General features: G+C 41.7%; 1 protein-coding gene across 4 annotated transcripts in view; it reads left to right on the forward strand.

Moving 5' to 3' along the window:
* The window catches only part of NKAIN2 (sodium/potassium transporting ATPase interacting 2), a 587108-nt gene extending 568869 nt beyond the window's left edge, over positions 1-18239 (forward strand). For 2 of the 4 annotated variants that reach the window (XM_066614091.1, XM_066614118.1), the window contains 3 exons: positions 329-385; positions 9457-9538; positions 14488-18239. In XM_066614091.1, coding sequence (XP_066470188.1) covers positions 329-385; positions 9457-9538; positions 14488-14497 — 149 coding nt within the window. In that variant the 3' untranslated portion in view covers positions 14498-18239. Of the gene's footprint in view, positions 1-328; positions 386-9456; positions 9543-14487 lie in introns of those variants that run through there. The other 2 variants (XM_066614109.1, XM_066614100.1) reach the window with 2 other exon arrangements.
* The last annotated feature ends 756 nt before the right edge of the window (positions 18240-18995 follow it).

Consider the following 18995-nt stretch of genomic DNA (forward strand, 5'->3'; position numbering starts at 1 on the left):
AACATTTCATTAACCTTACATCTGCGTCAAACCCTGGTTTGCCACCAGGGACTGTCCAATGGGAAGCATATCATCCCAATGGCCACTGTAGCTATGCATCTTACCACTGCATGCTGTCTTACTTCACTTTCCCTTCATCCACACACACCACCTAAAAAAAAAGCGTTTGACAGTTTAACAGGCTAATACTGCTTAGCAATAACTAAAGCAGCATCAAGTTGACTATTAACTGTATTTTTAAAAAGCCAACACTGCCAGGACTTAGCATAGAAAATTGTTTCTATTTTCTCAAACTCTCATCTGAGTTTTGGCCTGCTAAAATTTACAGCTGAATACCCGGTGATGGGAGGAAGATTGGTCTCCTGGCTCCCTGGAGCAAACCAGAGTATGTATTTCTTTAAAAATTTGAATGTCTTGCTTAGAATCTCCTTTGTTTAACAAGTTTGGGTGGTGGGAACCCTTTGCAGGGCCTTTTTTTTTTTACAGTGGCCTGTACCACATGGAATCAGTTTACTCCTGGGATTCACTTTAGGGTCACACTATGTTGTCCTTTAAGCACATTATTGGGGTAGCAAGCTTGGTCTTTTAAAAAATTAAATAGCAGTTGGATTGGTATGGTGGGTGACCCCTTTACCACTGTCACAGCCGTTACCTAGATGGGGGGCACACAGCTGCTATTTGTCCTCAAAACAATGCTCCCATTGGTGCCAGAGTGAGCTTTTTTCCAGTGCACAAAATGTTGTAGGAAAGCTTAATCTACCTCTGAACTATGGAGGGGACAAAGGACTAACACACACACCCCACTATGGTCACACTTCATGGAGTGCCCAATACTGCTGATATATACTACTTTATGAAAAACACTTTAGCCACTGCTCCATCACATGCTAAAAGAAATATTTAGTCTGGCCCTTATTATATTTCACAGGCACCAAAAAGCATTCCTGTTCAGACATGCTTTTGAAAAGATTTAATGCCGGCCTTCTTGTTTTCAGTATCTGGCCTGTGGCCCTGTTCTTATTGGCTTGATGCTTTTTTTGGGGGGGGGGATTTATCTAAGCTTTGCAAGACTTTGGTACACAAAGCAGGACAAATGTTTGTATTAATAATATCTGAAATATCAGGATATGTGATGTTTAAGGCTCAATTCATAGGTTATCATATTGGTGTGAGAGCTGTATGGGTAGTATTTGTAAAGAGATTCCAAACAAGTCAGGGAAATCACATGGTTTCTCCTTACAGATACAGTATTACCAGAACAGTATCAGATTAAGCTGTAAGAAAGTGGACAGCCATGCTATCCTAGCACCATATATATTATCTAGCCATTCTTCTTTCTTCCCACCTCTTAGTTAGAATTTGCATTGTAATACATTGCCCAAAATAGACATGCAGAGAGGAAAATACATAAAAAGCAGTGCTTTTTTGGGAAAAGAAAAAAAAAAAAAGTGCAGGAACTCACAACTTGTTAATCTTTTATTCATTTATTTTTAAACTGAACTTTGAGGAGTTTTGCAGCCTCAACTGGCCCCCCTTTTGGCAACTGGCAACCAACCTTTATATTTTGCAGCCATGGAGCACTTTCCCTCCTAAAAAAAATTTCTTCCTCATGGGGATTTGAACGCCTAGCCTCTGGCTCCACAGACCAGCACTTTAACAATTGAGCCATAGGAACTCTTAGACTCAAAGTGTTTGGAACTAATACTTGAGGCGCTGATGGCCACCAGCTGGTCTCAAGACCTTATATATTAGTTTTGAGCACTTTGACTACAGGGTTTCCTATAGCCCAATGGAGAGAGTGCTGGGCTGTGGAGCATGAGGTCAGAGGTTCGAATCCCTCCCTAGCCCGCAGTTTTAAAAAAAAGGTGGAGCACAAGGTCAGAGCTGGGGGTGCCAAAAAAAAAAAAGGTGGAGCATGAGGTTAGAGGTTCGATTCCCTCCCTCAGTAAAAGGGGGAAAAAAGGTGCCGGAACACCGTTCCAGTGCTTTCTATTACAAAAAAAGCCCTGATAAAAAGTAAATAGACAATGAAAACATAGCCAATATTTATGGCATGGAAAACTGTATAACAGCCTTTATCACCACAACAGAGACAGAATGAACTCAATCTAGGCAGCATGTTGAAATATGTATCTCTGAACTCAAGAAATTACAAAAGGAAATCAGGTGATTAAACAATCCACTAATTTACACTTCCCCAAAATCAGTGTTTCCATAAGTCCCAAATGTCAGCTAATGACAAAGTTTTCAACAGTGCCCAGGGCCAGCCCCCGATGCCTCAGGCTGCATGCCAGATGTTGCCCCCCTTACCCATGGATGTGCCAGCCTCTGCTCTGCCCACTCTTCAGTGTCCCAACGCAGCACTCTCCTCATCTCCTCCACATTTCCCCTTCCTTTCTGACCCCCTCTTCCTTTTCAATCCAGGGAGTAAGAGGAGGAGCAAGGGAAGCAAGTTGGTGGCCAGAGATGGGCTCCCCCCATCATCTGTTGCCTGAGACCATGAATTCAGTTGGCCTTATGGATGGGCCTGGCAATGGCACATAAAAATGCTAATTGGCTGTTATTGCAGCTTTCACCACTATGAGCAGAAGAACCAAACAATCTCTGGAGTGGACTGGAAGATCTCAGTTTTCAAACTAAGCAAAATAATCAGAGAATTCTCAGATACCTGTAATCATGCAGTGATTTGAATTTGTGCTATAACCAGTGACCAAAGTGACTTAATTTTATCATAGGACTGCTAAATATGAAAATAAGGGCCTTTTGACCATTAACTCTCCAATGCTTATTTGATTTTAATTATACTTTTATTTGATAGACAAAAATGTCCTGTAAACCAATGTTTTTCAATTGTGTTCCAGTGAAACACAGGCTTCTTGGAACCCCATCAGGGGTTCGTCAATTAGACCAGTAATGGCAGAAAAGATTCCCTGAAAGATTGGTTGCTCCCACCCTCCCCCAACTGATAATTCTCTGCCATCTAAAAGTATGTGAGAATATTGGGGACATTCCAGGACACTCAGGTAGTATGAGTTAACAGTGAGGTCCAATAGGCCTGGCAAAGCTCTCCATTCATTAAATGTTCAGCCTAAAATGTATCCTACAATGCAGCATTCAGGCATCCCCATGACAGCCGCTCAGGCCCTTCTCAGCAGACAAGTGAATAGGGAATGGATTTCCTGAAAGTGGAAAGTCTGAAAGGGATTGCTATATACTCATTTTTCCCACTCTGTGTCTTCATTTTCTTTTTTTCTTGGTTGTGCTTGCCTCTTTTTTTAAACCAGATTTTATCTTTTTTCTTCTTCTTCCTCTATACTCCCATAGTAATAAACTAGCTTTCAGCAATCTCTCACTAACAACTTAATTCATTAGGGATACAATGATCCTACCTCGCTTGCATTTTCTCTAGATAGTACTGATTGGGCACAACTTGCAGTATTTTCTAGCCTATTTGAAAACATTTTGTCAATTTGAAAATACGGCAGGGACAGTTTTGGAATGCCCCCATGTGCAAAATGCCACATTATAATGGAAATTATTGTAGAGATATCCTGGCTCAACTGAAAAATGATTGAGGAAGGAAGGCAAAATTATATTTTTAAGCGTTTTGAAGCATCATGTCCTCTCCAAGGTCTTTATGCATCCATTATTGGCTGTCTTTATTACTTTGTGCTACTTTGTTCTCCACTCAAAGGACAGGGGGTTCTGCAGTTTTGTGCTGATGGAAATTCATTGGGCAATGCTGAAAATACTTTTAACTCTCAAAAATTAAAGGCGCCAACAGCAGTCTTCCTGAACAAATGAAAGCCAGAAGAGTCTGATGCCCAGACATGAGCCATTGGTATCTGGATGTGTGGCATCCATTTCCTAAATAAGTGCTATGCAGTTGTACTCCCAAGATAGAAGGCAGCTAATAGCTATCCCAGGCCGTTGTTTTATTTGTGAAGTGTAATGGGTTGCTTGTTAGTGGTTGCAAATATCTTTCCCAAAGTAGTTGGGAAAGTTCCCAACATATAAATAACAATGGGTAAATGGGACCCTTCCAGAGCTAATATTTCAGTTGCCATTATGAAATGTAGAGCCGAATCCTAGGCACGTATACTCAGAAGTATGTCCCAGTCCAGTCAATCAAGCTTACTTCCAGGTAAGTGTGGATAGAATCAGTGGCATCGCTAGGGGGTGCAGGGGGTGCAGTCCACACCGGGTGATGCGCAAAGGGAGGGGTGACACACACTAGGAGGGTGATGTGCTAAAATCATGCTGGTTAGGAATAATACCATCATGTTATATACCATTGGATGCTGAATTTCCAGCAGAATGCAATGTAAAAACGGGAGTGAATTATCTACTTTCTATCAAAAGTTATTGGCAAAAAACCATAAAATAAAAAATGCATGAAGCCCAATGGAAAGTGAAACTGAGCCATATCGCATGTTTACTTGTGAGAAGGCGACCTTGCCTTAGTCCATCGGAAAGGGCAGGCTGAGAGGAATTCAACAACACCAGAACGGTCCTGATCCAATGAATGTAACCTCCAAAAAACACCTGAGAAGAGGTCCCTCCCTCCAACCTGGCGAATGTATTGAGCCATATGGAAAGCGAAACTAAGCCACATGGTCACGTTTACTCGTGAGTAAGCAAATGTGCCTTGGCTCCTGAGCAGGTCAGGCAAAGGGAAATGTGAGGCCACCAGAATGGTCCTGATTTGATGCAACTGGAGCTCAACAAATGCTCCAGAAGGCAGCCCCCCCCATTAAAAAAAACGGACAGGGAAAGGTGAATTTTTTTCTGTTTTAGGCTGCAATCCTATCCACACTTGCCTGGGAGTAAGCCCCACTGACTATAATGGGACTTACTTCTGAGTAGACAGGCATAGGATTGGGCTCTCAGACTTGTAAAGCCAGGTGGGTCCTGATAATGATATGCTTGAAATATAAGAACTTAAATTGAACTGGGTACTCGGTAGGGATGAAAATCTTACTAATTCTTTGGGGGGGGGGTATTATTGCAGGTAGGCTACAGAGAAAATTCACTTGGTGGAACAGGGCTGGCTTTCCCTTATTTATTTATTTTACTTTAATTATTTATAATTATTTATTTTAATTTGCTTTATGATGGGTCCTGGACAGACTGTCATTCTAAAAAGTGGGTCCCAGTGCTAAAAGTTTGAGAACTGCTCCAATAAGGTATTAGTAAGTTGATACCTTGGGGGGAGGTGACACCACTAGTGACCAAAAGCACTACAATCACAGTTTGTAAAAATAATACCATCATGTTATATATCAATCTATGTGTAATTTTATGCAGAATGCAATGAAACAAACTGCATTGAAATATCTTTATTTTAGCAAAAGGTACAGCAAAAAAATCAGTGGGGGTGGGGTGATGGTAGATCACCACGCCCACCACCTAGAGTGTTGCCCCGCCCACTGCATGGGGTGACACGCTGGCCTCCTGCATCGGGTGACGCGAACCCTAGTGATGCCACTGGATAGAATTGCCGCTGTAGTTGCACAGTTATCATGGGTGCTTGATATTACTGGTGATGAGCAATCCAACTTCCCTTTTCTGACACCTTTGATATTTGAAAATTCTTTTGAAGTTTAATATTGTTGAGTAATTATTGTAGAGGTTAACTATTTCCTTACTTTAGAAGTTCAATTGAAGAATGCTTATGTAGCTTTTAAAAATAAAAATACGTTGGGAACCCCAGTCTACCACTTACATGCAACCATGTTTGGATACTATCCCTTGAAATGTTGCTCATCTGTGTGCTGTCCCTTCCCAGTAGTCAAGCGCATCTCATTTCCTTTTAAGTGGTAAACTTCACACTGTTCTCCTCCTGCACCAATACTATTCTTCATCCATTAGGGAGGAAAGAATTTTACACTACCAACATTTGATAGAGGCTAGAAGTGACAGAGCATTTTTTAAAGAATCACTTCCTTTTGATTTGGTTCACTTTGTTGTCTGGAAAATTCTTAGAAAGGAGCCACCACATGGAAATTGTTTTCAAATCCCATGAGTCTGAGGAAGTGTCTTGTCACTACTATGAGTACTAGACTTTTGGTCACAACACTTGGCTGGAAGGGCAACAGGGATTTGTTACACTTCTCGGCCTGCCAGCAGCTATTTCAGATATAAAATGTCACACACTTGAAATGGCAAAACTCCAGCTGGAGCATGAAGGAATCCTCTCTCAGTCTAAAGGAGACCAGTAGCTGCCCCCTTATGTTTGAGCGCTCTCTCTCTCTCTCTCTCTCTCTCTGAGTGTGTGTGTGTGCGTGTGTGTAGGGTTGCTTCCCTACCTTGTTTCTCTGCTTTGCACCACTGATAGTACTAATGTTGCATATCATTATGCAGTTAAAAAGCTTGCCTTCTTTTAGTCAGTTCTGTTCTCTTCAATTGTTCTGGCATGCTATATTTCATACCTCACTTTTCTATCCATCCGATTGCTTCATCTCCTTCCTCATATTTCTCTCCAAAGCCCAGGTCTCCTGCAAAGATGTTACTGAACCAACAAAGGCTTATCTTTCCTTTCTGCTATCAGCTAACCCTTATTGCCTCATTGATATTCCTTTTATCAAGTCCTATCATTTTCCATTACTTCTGTTTTAAATGGTCAGCATTTCTGTATGTACTCGTAACTCCTGAGTTACATACAGCCCTGGCATGCTATTGGCACTGAATAACAGCACCAACAGTTTTACTAGATTTGGGTCCTTTGCCATGCGTATTTTGAGGGGGCAAGTCCTTGGAGAATATGTTCCTTTTCTTCAAGTTCCTTTTCTTTTGATACCAAGTGGAGCCCACTTGAAATACACATGAGGCTTGGGGCCCAATCCTATCCAATTCTCAAGCACTGATCACCCATGCCAACAGGGAGTGTGCTGCACCTGCAGAGGGGGGGCTTTTGCCCCCCGTCTCCCCTCTAGGCCCGCCACTAAACAGTAAATGCAATCAAATATATTTTTTCCTGTATTACCTTCAGCTGGAAAGAGCAGATTAAACTTTCCTGCCTGCTAGAAGGCTGCAGCAGACAGGGTATAGTCATCCTGCATCTTGCACACGATAAGACTGCATGAATTCTAGTATATACAAGACAAAGAAAAACAACACTTTAATTGTGAAGATGATGCCATCCACCATGCAACATAGAGTCCAGTCCTATCCTCCCCACTGGTGCAGCAGTGCCAAAAAGAGGTGCGTTCTATCCAGCGGCGGGGGGGGGGGAGATCTAGAGGCTTCAGAGGGGAAAGGGAATTCAAATCCCCCTTCCCATCTGTAAGCCTCCCACTCCACAATGGGTGTCCTTGGACCTGTGCCAGTAATTTTTTTTTCCTAAAACAAAAATAAACTAACACACATAACACAAAAAACACAACAAACTTCACTACACAAAAAAAAGGTCCACTTTTGTGTAGTGGACCTGTGCCAGTAATTTCACTGGCACAAGTCCATAAAGACAAAGGGAATAGGGAGGCTTGAAAAAGCGAGGATAGGATCCAGCGCATGCCATCACCACTGGATTCCTTCCTTCCTTCTTCTGGACACGTCTGTGGACCATTCTGAGGCCCATGGCGACCGACAGAGTGGGTCGCCCACCTAGGTGCAACCCAGGAGAGGCCTTTGGGGGCTCCCAGTGCTTCTGCAATGGCTCTGATTTGGAGCCATCTGGAGGCAAGGGCGGGCAGGTCACAGCCCACCTGGCATGGGCTCATGAGCCCCTGGTGGATTGCAACCCACATTTTGGGAAACCCTGCAATAGAGGAAAAGGCACTCTATCCACTGCAACTTTCTGGTAGAGAAGGAATCTGGATAGGTGCAACATATATTCACACACTGACATGCCTGAATAAACTGATGCTACTACCCTGTGCACGTGGGAAGCCTAATATCAACAAGGCTTATGTCCAGGTAAACATGTCTGTGATCACGCTCATGAGTTTTAAAGATCATGCCTCCTTCAAAGAGGTGTATCTAAGCTTTTGATGCATCACATCGGTGGGATTAAGTGTCTACACATTTGGATTTGTTTGTGAAGAAGAAACATAATTAGAGGCCCTGTCATGGTTGCAATGATATTGAAAAGCTACAAGATAAAAAGCAAATCAAGTGTGTCTCATCAATTCATTTAGGATTTATAGCATCTGTGGTCATTTGGTTGCTAAGCTTTATTTATTCACCCCCTGCTAATGCTATTGAAACTTAGAAGCAGTATGACACTTTTAGTGACCTTTTAGGCACTGCCAAGATAAAGTGCCCAGCAGAAAGGGCAACAATTGGCATGAAGGCTTTTTGGGAACATGAACCCAAACACAACTTTTAGTTCAATCTGTACTCCACAGATTGTACAAAGCAAGTCATAATATCACAAACTTGAAACAACCTGATGGGGTCTAACAGAAGCAAGATCTCTCAGCATACAGGGACACATTGTCATTTATTTATTTTAATTATTGGTTTAGAAATGTTTTGCCCTTTCCTTTCCAATAAAAAGAAAGCACAAAGTGTGTTTCATTAAAGAAAGGTCCATTAGTATGTCAACTGTAAAATAAGTATACAACAAAATAAACTTGAGAACAATAAAGTATAAAGAACAGCAAAAGTGAAATGCATTAACCAAGGTCACCAATACAATTGAAATCATTGATGTAAATAATTTATTTGGGTCATTCAAAGAAATGAACTGGAGTGAGGCTTGAGACAAATGAAAGAAAGCATTTTTTTTCTATGCAATGCAAAATTAACTTATGGAATTCCTTGCCACAGAATGTTAAAATGATCGCTAATGCATATGACGTTCACAGAGTGGGCAGCTAGTTAAATTCACAACGTCTAATTTATCATATTGGGTGCATAGAGAAATGCCAGGACAAAGAAATAACGAAGGAGCTCCCTTTGGAAATCTAAGGATTAGACATGTCTGTCTAAACCGTCTGTGGTACTGATTGGAACTCCTCGGTTTGTTTCAAGGCCTGTGTCAGTCTGTCAAAGAGCACAGATCAATGTCCTTTCATCTATTTGCTCACAGAGCCACATTGTGGCGGCAGATGTGACACAATAATCACAACCGGTTAAAATTTGGAGGCTGCAAATTAATGGTTTTCAAAGTGTTTACAGCCTCCAACAAATGTGTAATTTGCACTCCCCAGTCAGGTGGGCTGCTTCTAGGCAACAAGAGCAATAAGAAGTCCTTTCTGGGATATAGATAGAAAGTATATAAATCTGTGAATAGCATTGCGCATTCCTGAAAAACCCCACACTCTGGATCCTCCTTGCCTGTAGATATTGCATTTTGTTTTGTTTACATTCTCCACAAACAGTCACTTCCATTTTATGACACCATTAAGGGAGTCTGACCAGTGTAATCTGCATGGCAGCTTGTTTTTAAAGTACAGTGCCTATCTCAGTGGAAAATGTCAGCAATGAAGCCATTTCTTCTTTTTTCCCCAGTTGATTTCATAGGTGGATTTGACTCTTATGGCTATCAAGGTCCACAGAAGACGTCTCATTTACAGCTACAGCCCATGTATATGTGAGTACTTAACTTCCAAGATATTCTCTGGCATGCCAGATGCATGATAAACGATTATTAAAATGAAAAGTGGTGTGACTTGAGATAGCCAGCATGTAGAGGTAGGCTAAATTCAAGCTGCGTATAACGTTTGGCTTAATGGCATTGAAATGCAGGCTTTAAAATGGTGTTCATGGCAAATCTGCTTCACCAGTGACCTAGTAAAGTACAACTGACAGCAACTGGATTTCTTTGTGAGTGATTGCCCTGATACAGAAATTAGTTATGTAGGCTCTGAGGGCCCTGGACTGGGTTTAGGGTTAGAAATCCCTTTATTGTAGATAGCGCGCGCACGCACACGCACGCACGCGCACACACACACACACACACACACACACACACACACACACACACACACACACAAAACCTGCACTTTTGTGTTTAGCTGGTTCTTTGAGATAGCTTTCATTTACTGAAACTGTTTGAAGGCCTGAATTCCTTTACTTCAAATCACTGGGCCAGTTCAGATAACAATTCCTTTGTAGGTTTGCCAGATATTCAGCCAGAGAGGTCATGCCGATCTTTCCTTTAGCCCAATCCTATCCTCCCCTCCTTCTGCTGGTGCAGCCGCACCAAAAAGGCATGCACTGTATCCAACAGTGGGGGGGGGGGTGGAGTGGGAGGCTTTGGTGGGGGGAAGGCATTAGAATCTCCTACTCCCGCATAAGCTCCCTGTCCCACAATGGATTTCCATGAACCTGTGCCAGTTCTTTAGCTGGCACAAGTCTCTGGAGAGAAGGGCGGAGGCTGTGGAAAAGGATAGGATCTGGCATGTGCTATTACTGCTGAATTCATTCCCTCCCACAGTCTTCCTGCCCCATTATGCCCACTTCCCACTTAGTTTCACCCATTCCCCACCCCTTCCTGCACTGCCTTACCTACTCTAGCAGGCAGCCAGTGTGTCGACAATGCATGCGGAAAGCTCCAGCCATTCTGCCATCACTCCAGCTGTACACACTGCTGGTGCACACTTTATAGCTGCCTTATGGCAGCCAGCCAGTCTCTAGTTGAGACTCTGGCAACCCTCGTCTGCTAATCCCAGTCATGTAAAGGAGAAGTGTGAGTGGACTGGTACATTATCCTGCTTTTTCCAAATTGCTCAGGGGCAATTTTACCAAACTATTCTCAGTGTGCAGATTAAATACTACTATGAAGTGCATCCTGATACATGCATCCTGTTGCCACTCCCTTGCACCTGGCCCTAACTTAACTTCAGAGTGAAAGCAAGAAATAAGCAAAGTGTATAAAACCCTAATCCTATACTTATGCTCAGGGATCAGACTGTGAAAGACACTTTGTGTTTTTTGCAAAATGCAGTTTCTCATTTGTATGTGCTCAAAGGAAGAAAACTGTTTTCACTTTTGTCAGGGTGTTGTACACTTATAAAATGTTATTTCTCCCAGTCACTATTCCTGGCTCCAAGGTACTTAGAACAATTCTAAAACCATTTCTTCCTTCATCTAGTATACCTTGCCATCAATATATGGAACCTTCTAGCTGAGATATTATCCCATTCTCTCTATATGTCCTCTGCTTTGACAGTAGCTGATTGCGTTTACAGAGCTTACTAACCCTGGCTGGGAAGAAAGCTGAAGCTGTAGGGTGGAAAAGTCAATATAAATTTTGGAGCTTGTAGCTGACAACAAGGAAACACAGAGGAACATTAAAAACTCTCTCCTCTTTTGCTTCTTGACTGCTTTCTCACAGACCTGTTCAAAATTTCAGCATATATTAGAGACAGTGAAATTGCTTTCTAAGTTGAAATTTCTAGTATGACAAGAAAAGGCATATTGTCTTATTTGTAGTCTTATGCCCCAATCTTATCCCCCGCTAGCCTACATGATGCAGCAGCGCCAATGGTGTGTGTGTGCTGCATACTTTGGGAGAGGGGACAATCTTGGAGAGGTGAATAAAAATATTTTAAATATTTATTTAAAATTTTTTTACTTATCTCCCCATAAGCCACCTGAACATCAGTGGGTTTCCTTAGACCTATTTCAGTGTAGGTTGATGTAAATCCAATGTGCCTCAGGAGCCTGTTGGACCAGAAAAACGGAGGTAGGTCCCAGCATGAGTGACTACCACCAAGTTCCATCCCCTCCTGCCCTCCATTCGCCCCCTCCCTGACCCCCTCCTCCATCCTCTCCCAAACTGCGCCCCACCACTTTACTTGCTCTAACAAAGCCTGGGTGAGCTGTAGGCGTATGTGGGATCTCTGGTCATCTGCACCGTCAGTCCTGCAGCACATGACAGCAGTGCGCCTTTTGCAATGCCACAACAGGACTTATGGCTGAGAGATCCACTGCTGTGAGCCCACAATTGGACTGGGCTGCCCATCTAAGATTCAGTTTTGATTGAAGAAGCATATAACTCTCCTGAGATTGTACTACTTCATATGGCATATGAGTTCAGATATGTCAACCGTACCTATTTCTCAATACCTATCAAAACCCTGGGTGGAAAGACAAAGCAGAATTCAGGATAGGAAAAAGAATCTACCATGTTGCACAGAGTTTGATGTATACTTGTGTATAACTAGGCAACCTGTCCTGACATAGCAAACTCTCTCAGCCTGATGGAAGGGTTACTGGACAGCATCATTGATTGTTGTCTTCCAGTCCAGAGATCCACAAGCACAGCACAATGAATTGCCCTCTTCATAGAGGCTTTCACAACCATTTCTAAGGACCTGTTAGGACTTCCTTCCAATATCTGTTATCTGCAACTGAAGATGATTATATTGAAAAATTTATGGTCATTTTAGAAGTATATTTTGGATACCCTAATGGCTTGAAAACTGGAGTTTTTTATTGTTCAAATAAAGAGCTCTTCAGCGTTCTGCCCTGAGTCTCAGGATCTGCCAAACATCAAGAAAAATTTTTCCGTGCTACCAGCCTCACTGGTGCCCAATAAGTAGCTCCATGACATTCTACAGTAATAATTATCATTTGCATCCAGTTGCATTATGATGTTTTGGGACACACACACAAAAAATGGAATTTCTAGTGCAAAAGATAATTTAATCCTAGCAGTAATTTTGCAACACTGAATCATTCTTAGTGAATGGCAGATGATAAATATTTGAAATGTAGAATGAATCTGTATAAAAACACTCAGGTAGTGTACTCTCGGGAGCAATTTGAAGGACAGGGACATTCAGACAGTGAAGCAAGAGACACTCTCATTCTGCTTTTTCACCATAAACGTTTGTTTAAAAAAACAAAACAGAAAGAGACAGGATGACAGTATGTAATATCTGATACCTAATGCATTGGAAAAATGGACCACAAGCAGTTTCTCTATTAAAGAATAATTTTCTTGTCATTCTCCAATGTCTTTCAGCCGTGGCATGATCCACCATGCATCTGGTGCCAGGAGTCTAGTTGCATATGATTTGCTCTCAGGGTGAATCTCCGAGATCCCATTCCTGGACTGGAATTGATTAGCCTTTGCTCATTGGGGTCATTTCCCCAATTTTCATGCTCAGATTTGGACATTTTTACATTGACTCCATTGTTTATCTTGGTTTTCTGATTCATATGTACCCAGTGAAGGATGTGCAGCTGTCCATCCAAGACCAATGGAAGGGCACAAGGAGCTGGAGCTTTACTTGTCTACTTATCCATTACATTTGCTTCTTGCTCTTCAGGCTTGCATGCTTGATTGAGGCTTGCATGCTTGATTTTTTTTCTGGTGCAAACAGCACTGCAGGTTCCTATTCTGAATTGAGACTATGGCAGGGGAGGGGGCCTTTAACCCTTCACCCCTGATTCTGTAAAACTCAAGATGAGAGCCTCTTCTTCCACCCACCCCCACAGCAATTGTTATTTTCCCTAGGGCTAATAGCAGCCAAAGAGGAGGCCCACTCCATACTGGGAACATAGTGGGGGCAAAAGATTTTTTTTAAAAAACCACATGCAGTCTCCTTCCATGCATTAGGCATATCATCTAGTTTAGCCCTGATAGAAACCGTGTTCCAACCAAGCACAAGAACAGCAGTGGTCACCAATCCTAGCCAACTGGTAAACTCACTGCTATGCCCTGATTCCCCTGTGAGATGGAAAAATGCTGGAGTCTGGGTGTCAAGTCTCTCATCCTGCTTTCCTCTCTACAAGTGCTTTAGCCTGTCAGACTCTAACAGTGCCAGTTACCTGTTAAGCAGAATCATAGAGGGGAAAAGGGTGACAGTATTCTCTCCACTCCTCCAACTCTGCCTAATTTACGGTTGGTGACATTGTCAGGCACAGAGAAGGACCGTACTCTGAACATTGCATATATGTGAACAACTTGTTTCCTTTAATAGTATTTCACTTAGTCAAAGTATCAAGAGAGAGCCAGGATGGTGTAGTGATTCAGGAGTTAGACCTGGAAGATCCAGGTTCAAATCCCCGCTCAGCTATGAAGCTTCCCGGGTGACCTGGCGCCAGTCACTATCTTCCAACCTTACGTACCTCACAGGATTATTGTGAGAAAAAAGGAACCATGTACACCGCACTGAGCTCTTTGGAAGATGGGTGGTATAAAAATATTGAGAGAAAAAAATGAAGACATTCTTTTGTGAAAGGCAAGTGGATTACAGGCTCATCTTCCAGGTGACTTATTATGGTAGCCTGAAATTGTTAGTTACCTCCTGCAGTTACCCAGAATTATTTTGGAGACCAGCAAATACTTTTTTTTTTTGCTGATTCTTGTACTTTAACATATGAAAGTATTTGAAATTTATGCTCTTTTTTGTCCTGAACAGACAACATGAAACAAACATTTTGCACTGCATGTGCTGAAACAGGCCTAAGATAATTCTGGAAAAGGATATTTAAACATGCTTTGAATAGAGAGCTATTCTAAATGTGGAAGGGACGGTGCTTTTCTGTGACAACAAAGTATCCTTTTTTCTTTTTTCATTCTTTTAGGTCAAAGTAGACAGAAGCAAAGCCTGTGGTTGGGCTGAAGGATCGGTCAAAGAGCTTCTTCCATCATGGATTCCTGTGGGTTGAGAAAGAATGAAAGAAGCCCCAACTTTACTGTTTCAACCTACAATAGAAAAAGCATACTTGGAGGCAGCAGCCTCTATCAAGTGCACAGCAGTGCCTCAGATCCCTGCTCTCCCACCCTAGAGTTTCCAAATTCTTATACCGAAGGCTCAAAAGGGCAAGCGGTGGTGCCACCTTCTGGCCACTATCTACTTTATTTTCCCTTTGCTCCTGCCTCTGAATTGTGAAACTATCTCATCCATTTTGGGTCTTTAGGAAGGTCTTTTGTACTGTGGCTGGAGCCGTGACTTCTTAGTCAATAAACGCTAAAGATACCACGATGACCTTGAAACAGAAGTCAATAGTCAGCAAGTTGTTTGCCCTAAAGGCTGTATAGTACATACTTGCCTTAACCCATCTTAAGTTGCACATCAGAGAAATTCAGTGTGGGCTCTCTGAAGTAGCTTCCTTTAGGCTGAACCGTGCTGTTCATTAATTCTAAAAGGTTTCTAAGGCTGTGTCAGGTAATAAGACTCTGCTTCTCTGCAGTTCCAGAGCTGGGCTGTGTCAGAAAACCATCAGCTGTCGGGGAAAAAAAGTGCTTTACTATGAAGCCTCCAGAGTGGCCGGAATGCAAACACTTTAAAATACTTCTAAAAGAAACAGGCTCTTTGGGGAGTTGGAAAAAAATGCAGGAAGAAGGAACTCTTACTAAACTAATAACTAGAGGGGGAAAACAGCAAAAACAGTGCTCCTTAACCTCACTGTTTTTATTTACTGCACCCCATGTGCTTTTTTACATGACTTTACTGATGTCTTTTACTAATGATAGAGACATCTTCATATTTCTATCAACAGAGGCCAACTGAATATGTATTAACTATGTTTACTCTTTTATAACTAATTCCAGTTGAAAATTCTATGTGCGCTTTTTTTAAAAAAGAAAAAAGAAAAAATGTGCAGTAAATTAGTTCTTTCTTTTTGTGTTTTTGTTTGTTTAGTTGGGGGGGAGTAGTTGCGTTGGTGACACTTTTGAAGACCTTTTTTGTGATATTTGGGGGATCCATTGTGTGTTAGAATGTGTATCTTAACTTCCTGTATTATTGTGGCTGAAAAAAAACAAACCTGTGCTGTTATGTAGTTGGCAATAAGATGCCTTTGGGAACTTTACTAGTAGGTCAATGTGTTTATGAAATACTCTTGACTCATAGGAGCGTCTGTTTGTTCTGAATTTGAGCTGTGTATTCACCACTTCAGTGGCTTTTCATTCATTTCAAGGGCAGGGCAGCGTGGGGGTATTTTGCTCAGGCTTCTTTGGAACTTGAATTGTTTTCATTTGCTTACTTAAAAACTTACTTAGATATATCCACCCTTGATGGGCCTAGACACTTGTTGGGCATAGGTTCTTCCCAACATGACCAATTTGCCGATCAAGTCTTCGTCCAGGAACTCTTCCTTACGCTTGCCAGTTTTCTGCATTCTATGTGGCCTATTCAATTCATCATTCTCTGTGACAATTTTTCATGTCCATTCCTATACAAATTTGGTTACTCCACCTTTCCCTGCCCTCCCATTGTGGTGTCTCTGCATGACTGTAATATGTCACAATGAATAAATCTGGACAACAGAGGAACAATTATAGAAACAATTATATATATTATTATATATAATCTGCAAGATCAAGAACTCAACCTTATACATTTGCATCACTGTATCTACGATACTACTGCATCATTTATCATGATGAACAGACATCACACTGGTGTGGCTTTTGACAGTATCCCATCATGCTTGTTTGCTGGTTCACCATTTGAGTCCCTGAACCAGAAGTGTCTTCTTCTGAAAGCCTGATATTTTATTACTGCCAGCAAAATTAAGCCTGGAATATGACGCATGAAGATTGCACTCCTAACCTTTTTTTTTTTCCACATCAGCTGTACTTAATGTTGTTTGTTTGGGGCTTTTATTCAGTATTTTAAAGCAGGGAAACCAACTAAATAGCAGTAAGTGGGTTGAGGGTTGTGACCCATATTTAGGTCTGCATTCAAACCGTGAAGCAGCTAGAGCGGCTGAATGATCTCTCATTGACATTCTGTTTTCCCTCAGAGGGAGAAGCAAAGCATATTGGAAAAACAGTAACTGTATGTAGCTTCCTGGGTCTGGAGTTCAGATGCTTTGAAATGCTGGCCTCGCTAGAGTTCAGGCTCCTGGACTATTAAAGGCATATCAGAATAGTTAATTATACAGTTTTCGGAAGCTCCCTTATTTGACCTTGTGACTCACTCTTACTAAATTCTGTTCAAGCCTAATTATTTTCAGCAATGTTGTGCATGTGTGTATTCTTCATCTAGTCATATCCACAGGGGACTAACAGTGCCCTCTGTTGCTCTCACCCCATCAGCAAATGTCTGTGAGGTCAGATCAGAATTAGGGAATATGAGCCAATCAGCGGCATTACATCAGAGCATGCTGGGCTCAACATCACTCCTTATCCCTAGACCCCATTCTCATGTGACTGTTCACTAGGAAATCACCATCCTGTTGGCGCAAATGATAAAGGGGATGTAGAGGTCTTCCCTGGAACAGGCTAGTCCACAAATATTCCAGAAGAATGGTTGCAACCTGTATGAGGAAGGGTAAGAAGGGGGAAGCATGACCTTTATTTCCTATGGGCTTTATGCCAATACATGTGAGAATTTTCATACATATGTAAGAATCAAGGATTTCCATAAAAGATATGAGGACATTTGCCTGCTCATACACTATTAAATGAGAATTCAAGCTTGAGCCAAGCAGCACTTTGGTGCCAGCCGTCTTGGGGAGTACAGCTCAGTAACAGCATAGCTGTCAAGTCCATGGGAGAAGAATGCCAGTGAAAGGGGGACCGATGTCTGTATTCTAGTGTGGCTGCTCACCCAACAAGGTATGGTTTCCAGGGCAGACTTCCAGTCAAGGAACCTGCAGTAGCATGTATAGAAGCTGTCGTAGCGTGTTGAGGGACAGGCGACCTTAGTTTTTCTACATAAATTACAGGTTGCTTTTTGTCTAGTAGTGCTACAAGGAAATAAGGTCAAAAAAGCTGTTTTGCAAGAGGTCAAATAAAGGAGACTTCTAAACATCTTAAACTGTGTTAAGTATGAGGGACAGCAGAGAAAATCAATTAACAAACTTGGCAGCTGTTCTCCTCCTCCAAGGCACTTCCTTGAGAGGAAGATGGCTTCCGGCTCGACTATGAATGAAAGAGTGTGTAGGACAAGGCTCCTCTCCCATGGGTTATGACCAAAATCCACGAATGTTGAAGTTCCAGGGTGAAAATTTTACATTGATACTATGTGCTTACAAACACACATGCTCAGTTTTGCACCTTCATACTTGCTTACATTGCAGCTAAATCACTACCACAAAAAAGAATTTCAGGACTGTTGACTACTACAGTGACTAAATTAGTGGACACATCTGCTATGGAAAGAATTTTAGAGCACAGTCGTGTGAGAATAGCTGAAATACTGTTGTTGAATTGTACAGCTCTGTCCTCAGAATCCAGTGAAGAATGTTATTTTTCTAGACTGAGCTTTTTTTGTTGTTATAAATTCAAATATTCAGAAAGCAAGTGTTAACAATCCAAATGTCTTTTTTTCTTATAGTCATTTGTTAATTCTGAATGTATTTTTAACAGAGGTGGTTTTTTTTGATTAACTAGTGTAATTTGCATTTTAAAAAATAAATGGAAAAAAATACAGGTTTCCAAGCCATTCATGGCCCCTGCTACTTTTCACAAGTTTCCTGGATTGCAGTTCTCGGAAGAGCAAAAATATAAAAGGAAGAATCCTATTATATTTACATGAAGGCAATTTTAAGCAGTGTCCTTCATGCATGTGTCAGAACTGAATAGAAATTGCCAGGTCATGACATCATTTTAACTCAGTCATAGGTAACTGGTATTTTCATTATCTACTGACACTAAAAGGCTTCTTTTACAAGACTGAATGTAATAGACTCTCTGTCATTCAGACGATGTCTTTTTTATTTTGCCCTCTCATCAGTGACTTTAAGCCTATGATGGGGTTACATCTAACAGTGTTAAGTACTGCATTATATAATCCTTGTTCAGAGGGAGGGGCACTGCATATATTTAGACCTGTATCCCAAAAAATTAATTCATTTTGCACACAAGGATTTTTCAAAGCTAGAGTCATTTTTGAATGTTTGATGCTGTGGATAGTAATTAGAAGTCAACCACACAACTCCAATTTTTGAAGCATATCCAATATCCAGCAGAAAGTGTTGTCACACACTTGTTTTCTTGTCAAGGTGGGGACAACACCTGAGGTCGATTGGGGGGGGAGCAATATCTCCATTGGGGCGGCGTTCAAATCTCCACAGCTCTAGCTAAAAGGGACAGGTGATGGAAAAACTCCTACCTGAGACTCTGGAAAGCTGCTGCAATG

This window comes from Tiliqua scincoides, chromosome 1 (genome assembly GCF_035046505.1).
Source record: "Tiliqua scincoides isolate rTilSci1 chromosome 1, rTilSci1.hap2, whole genome shotgun sequence".
Classification (NCBI taxonomy): Eukaryota; Metazoa; Chordata; class Lepidosauria; order Squamata; family Scincidae; genus Tiliqua; species Tiliqua scincoides.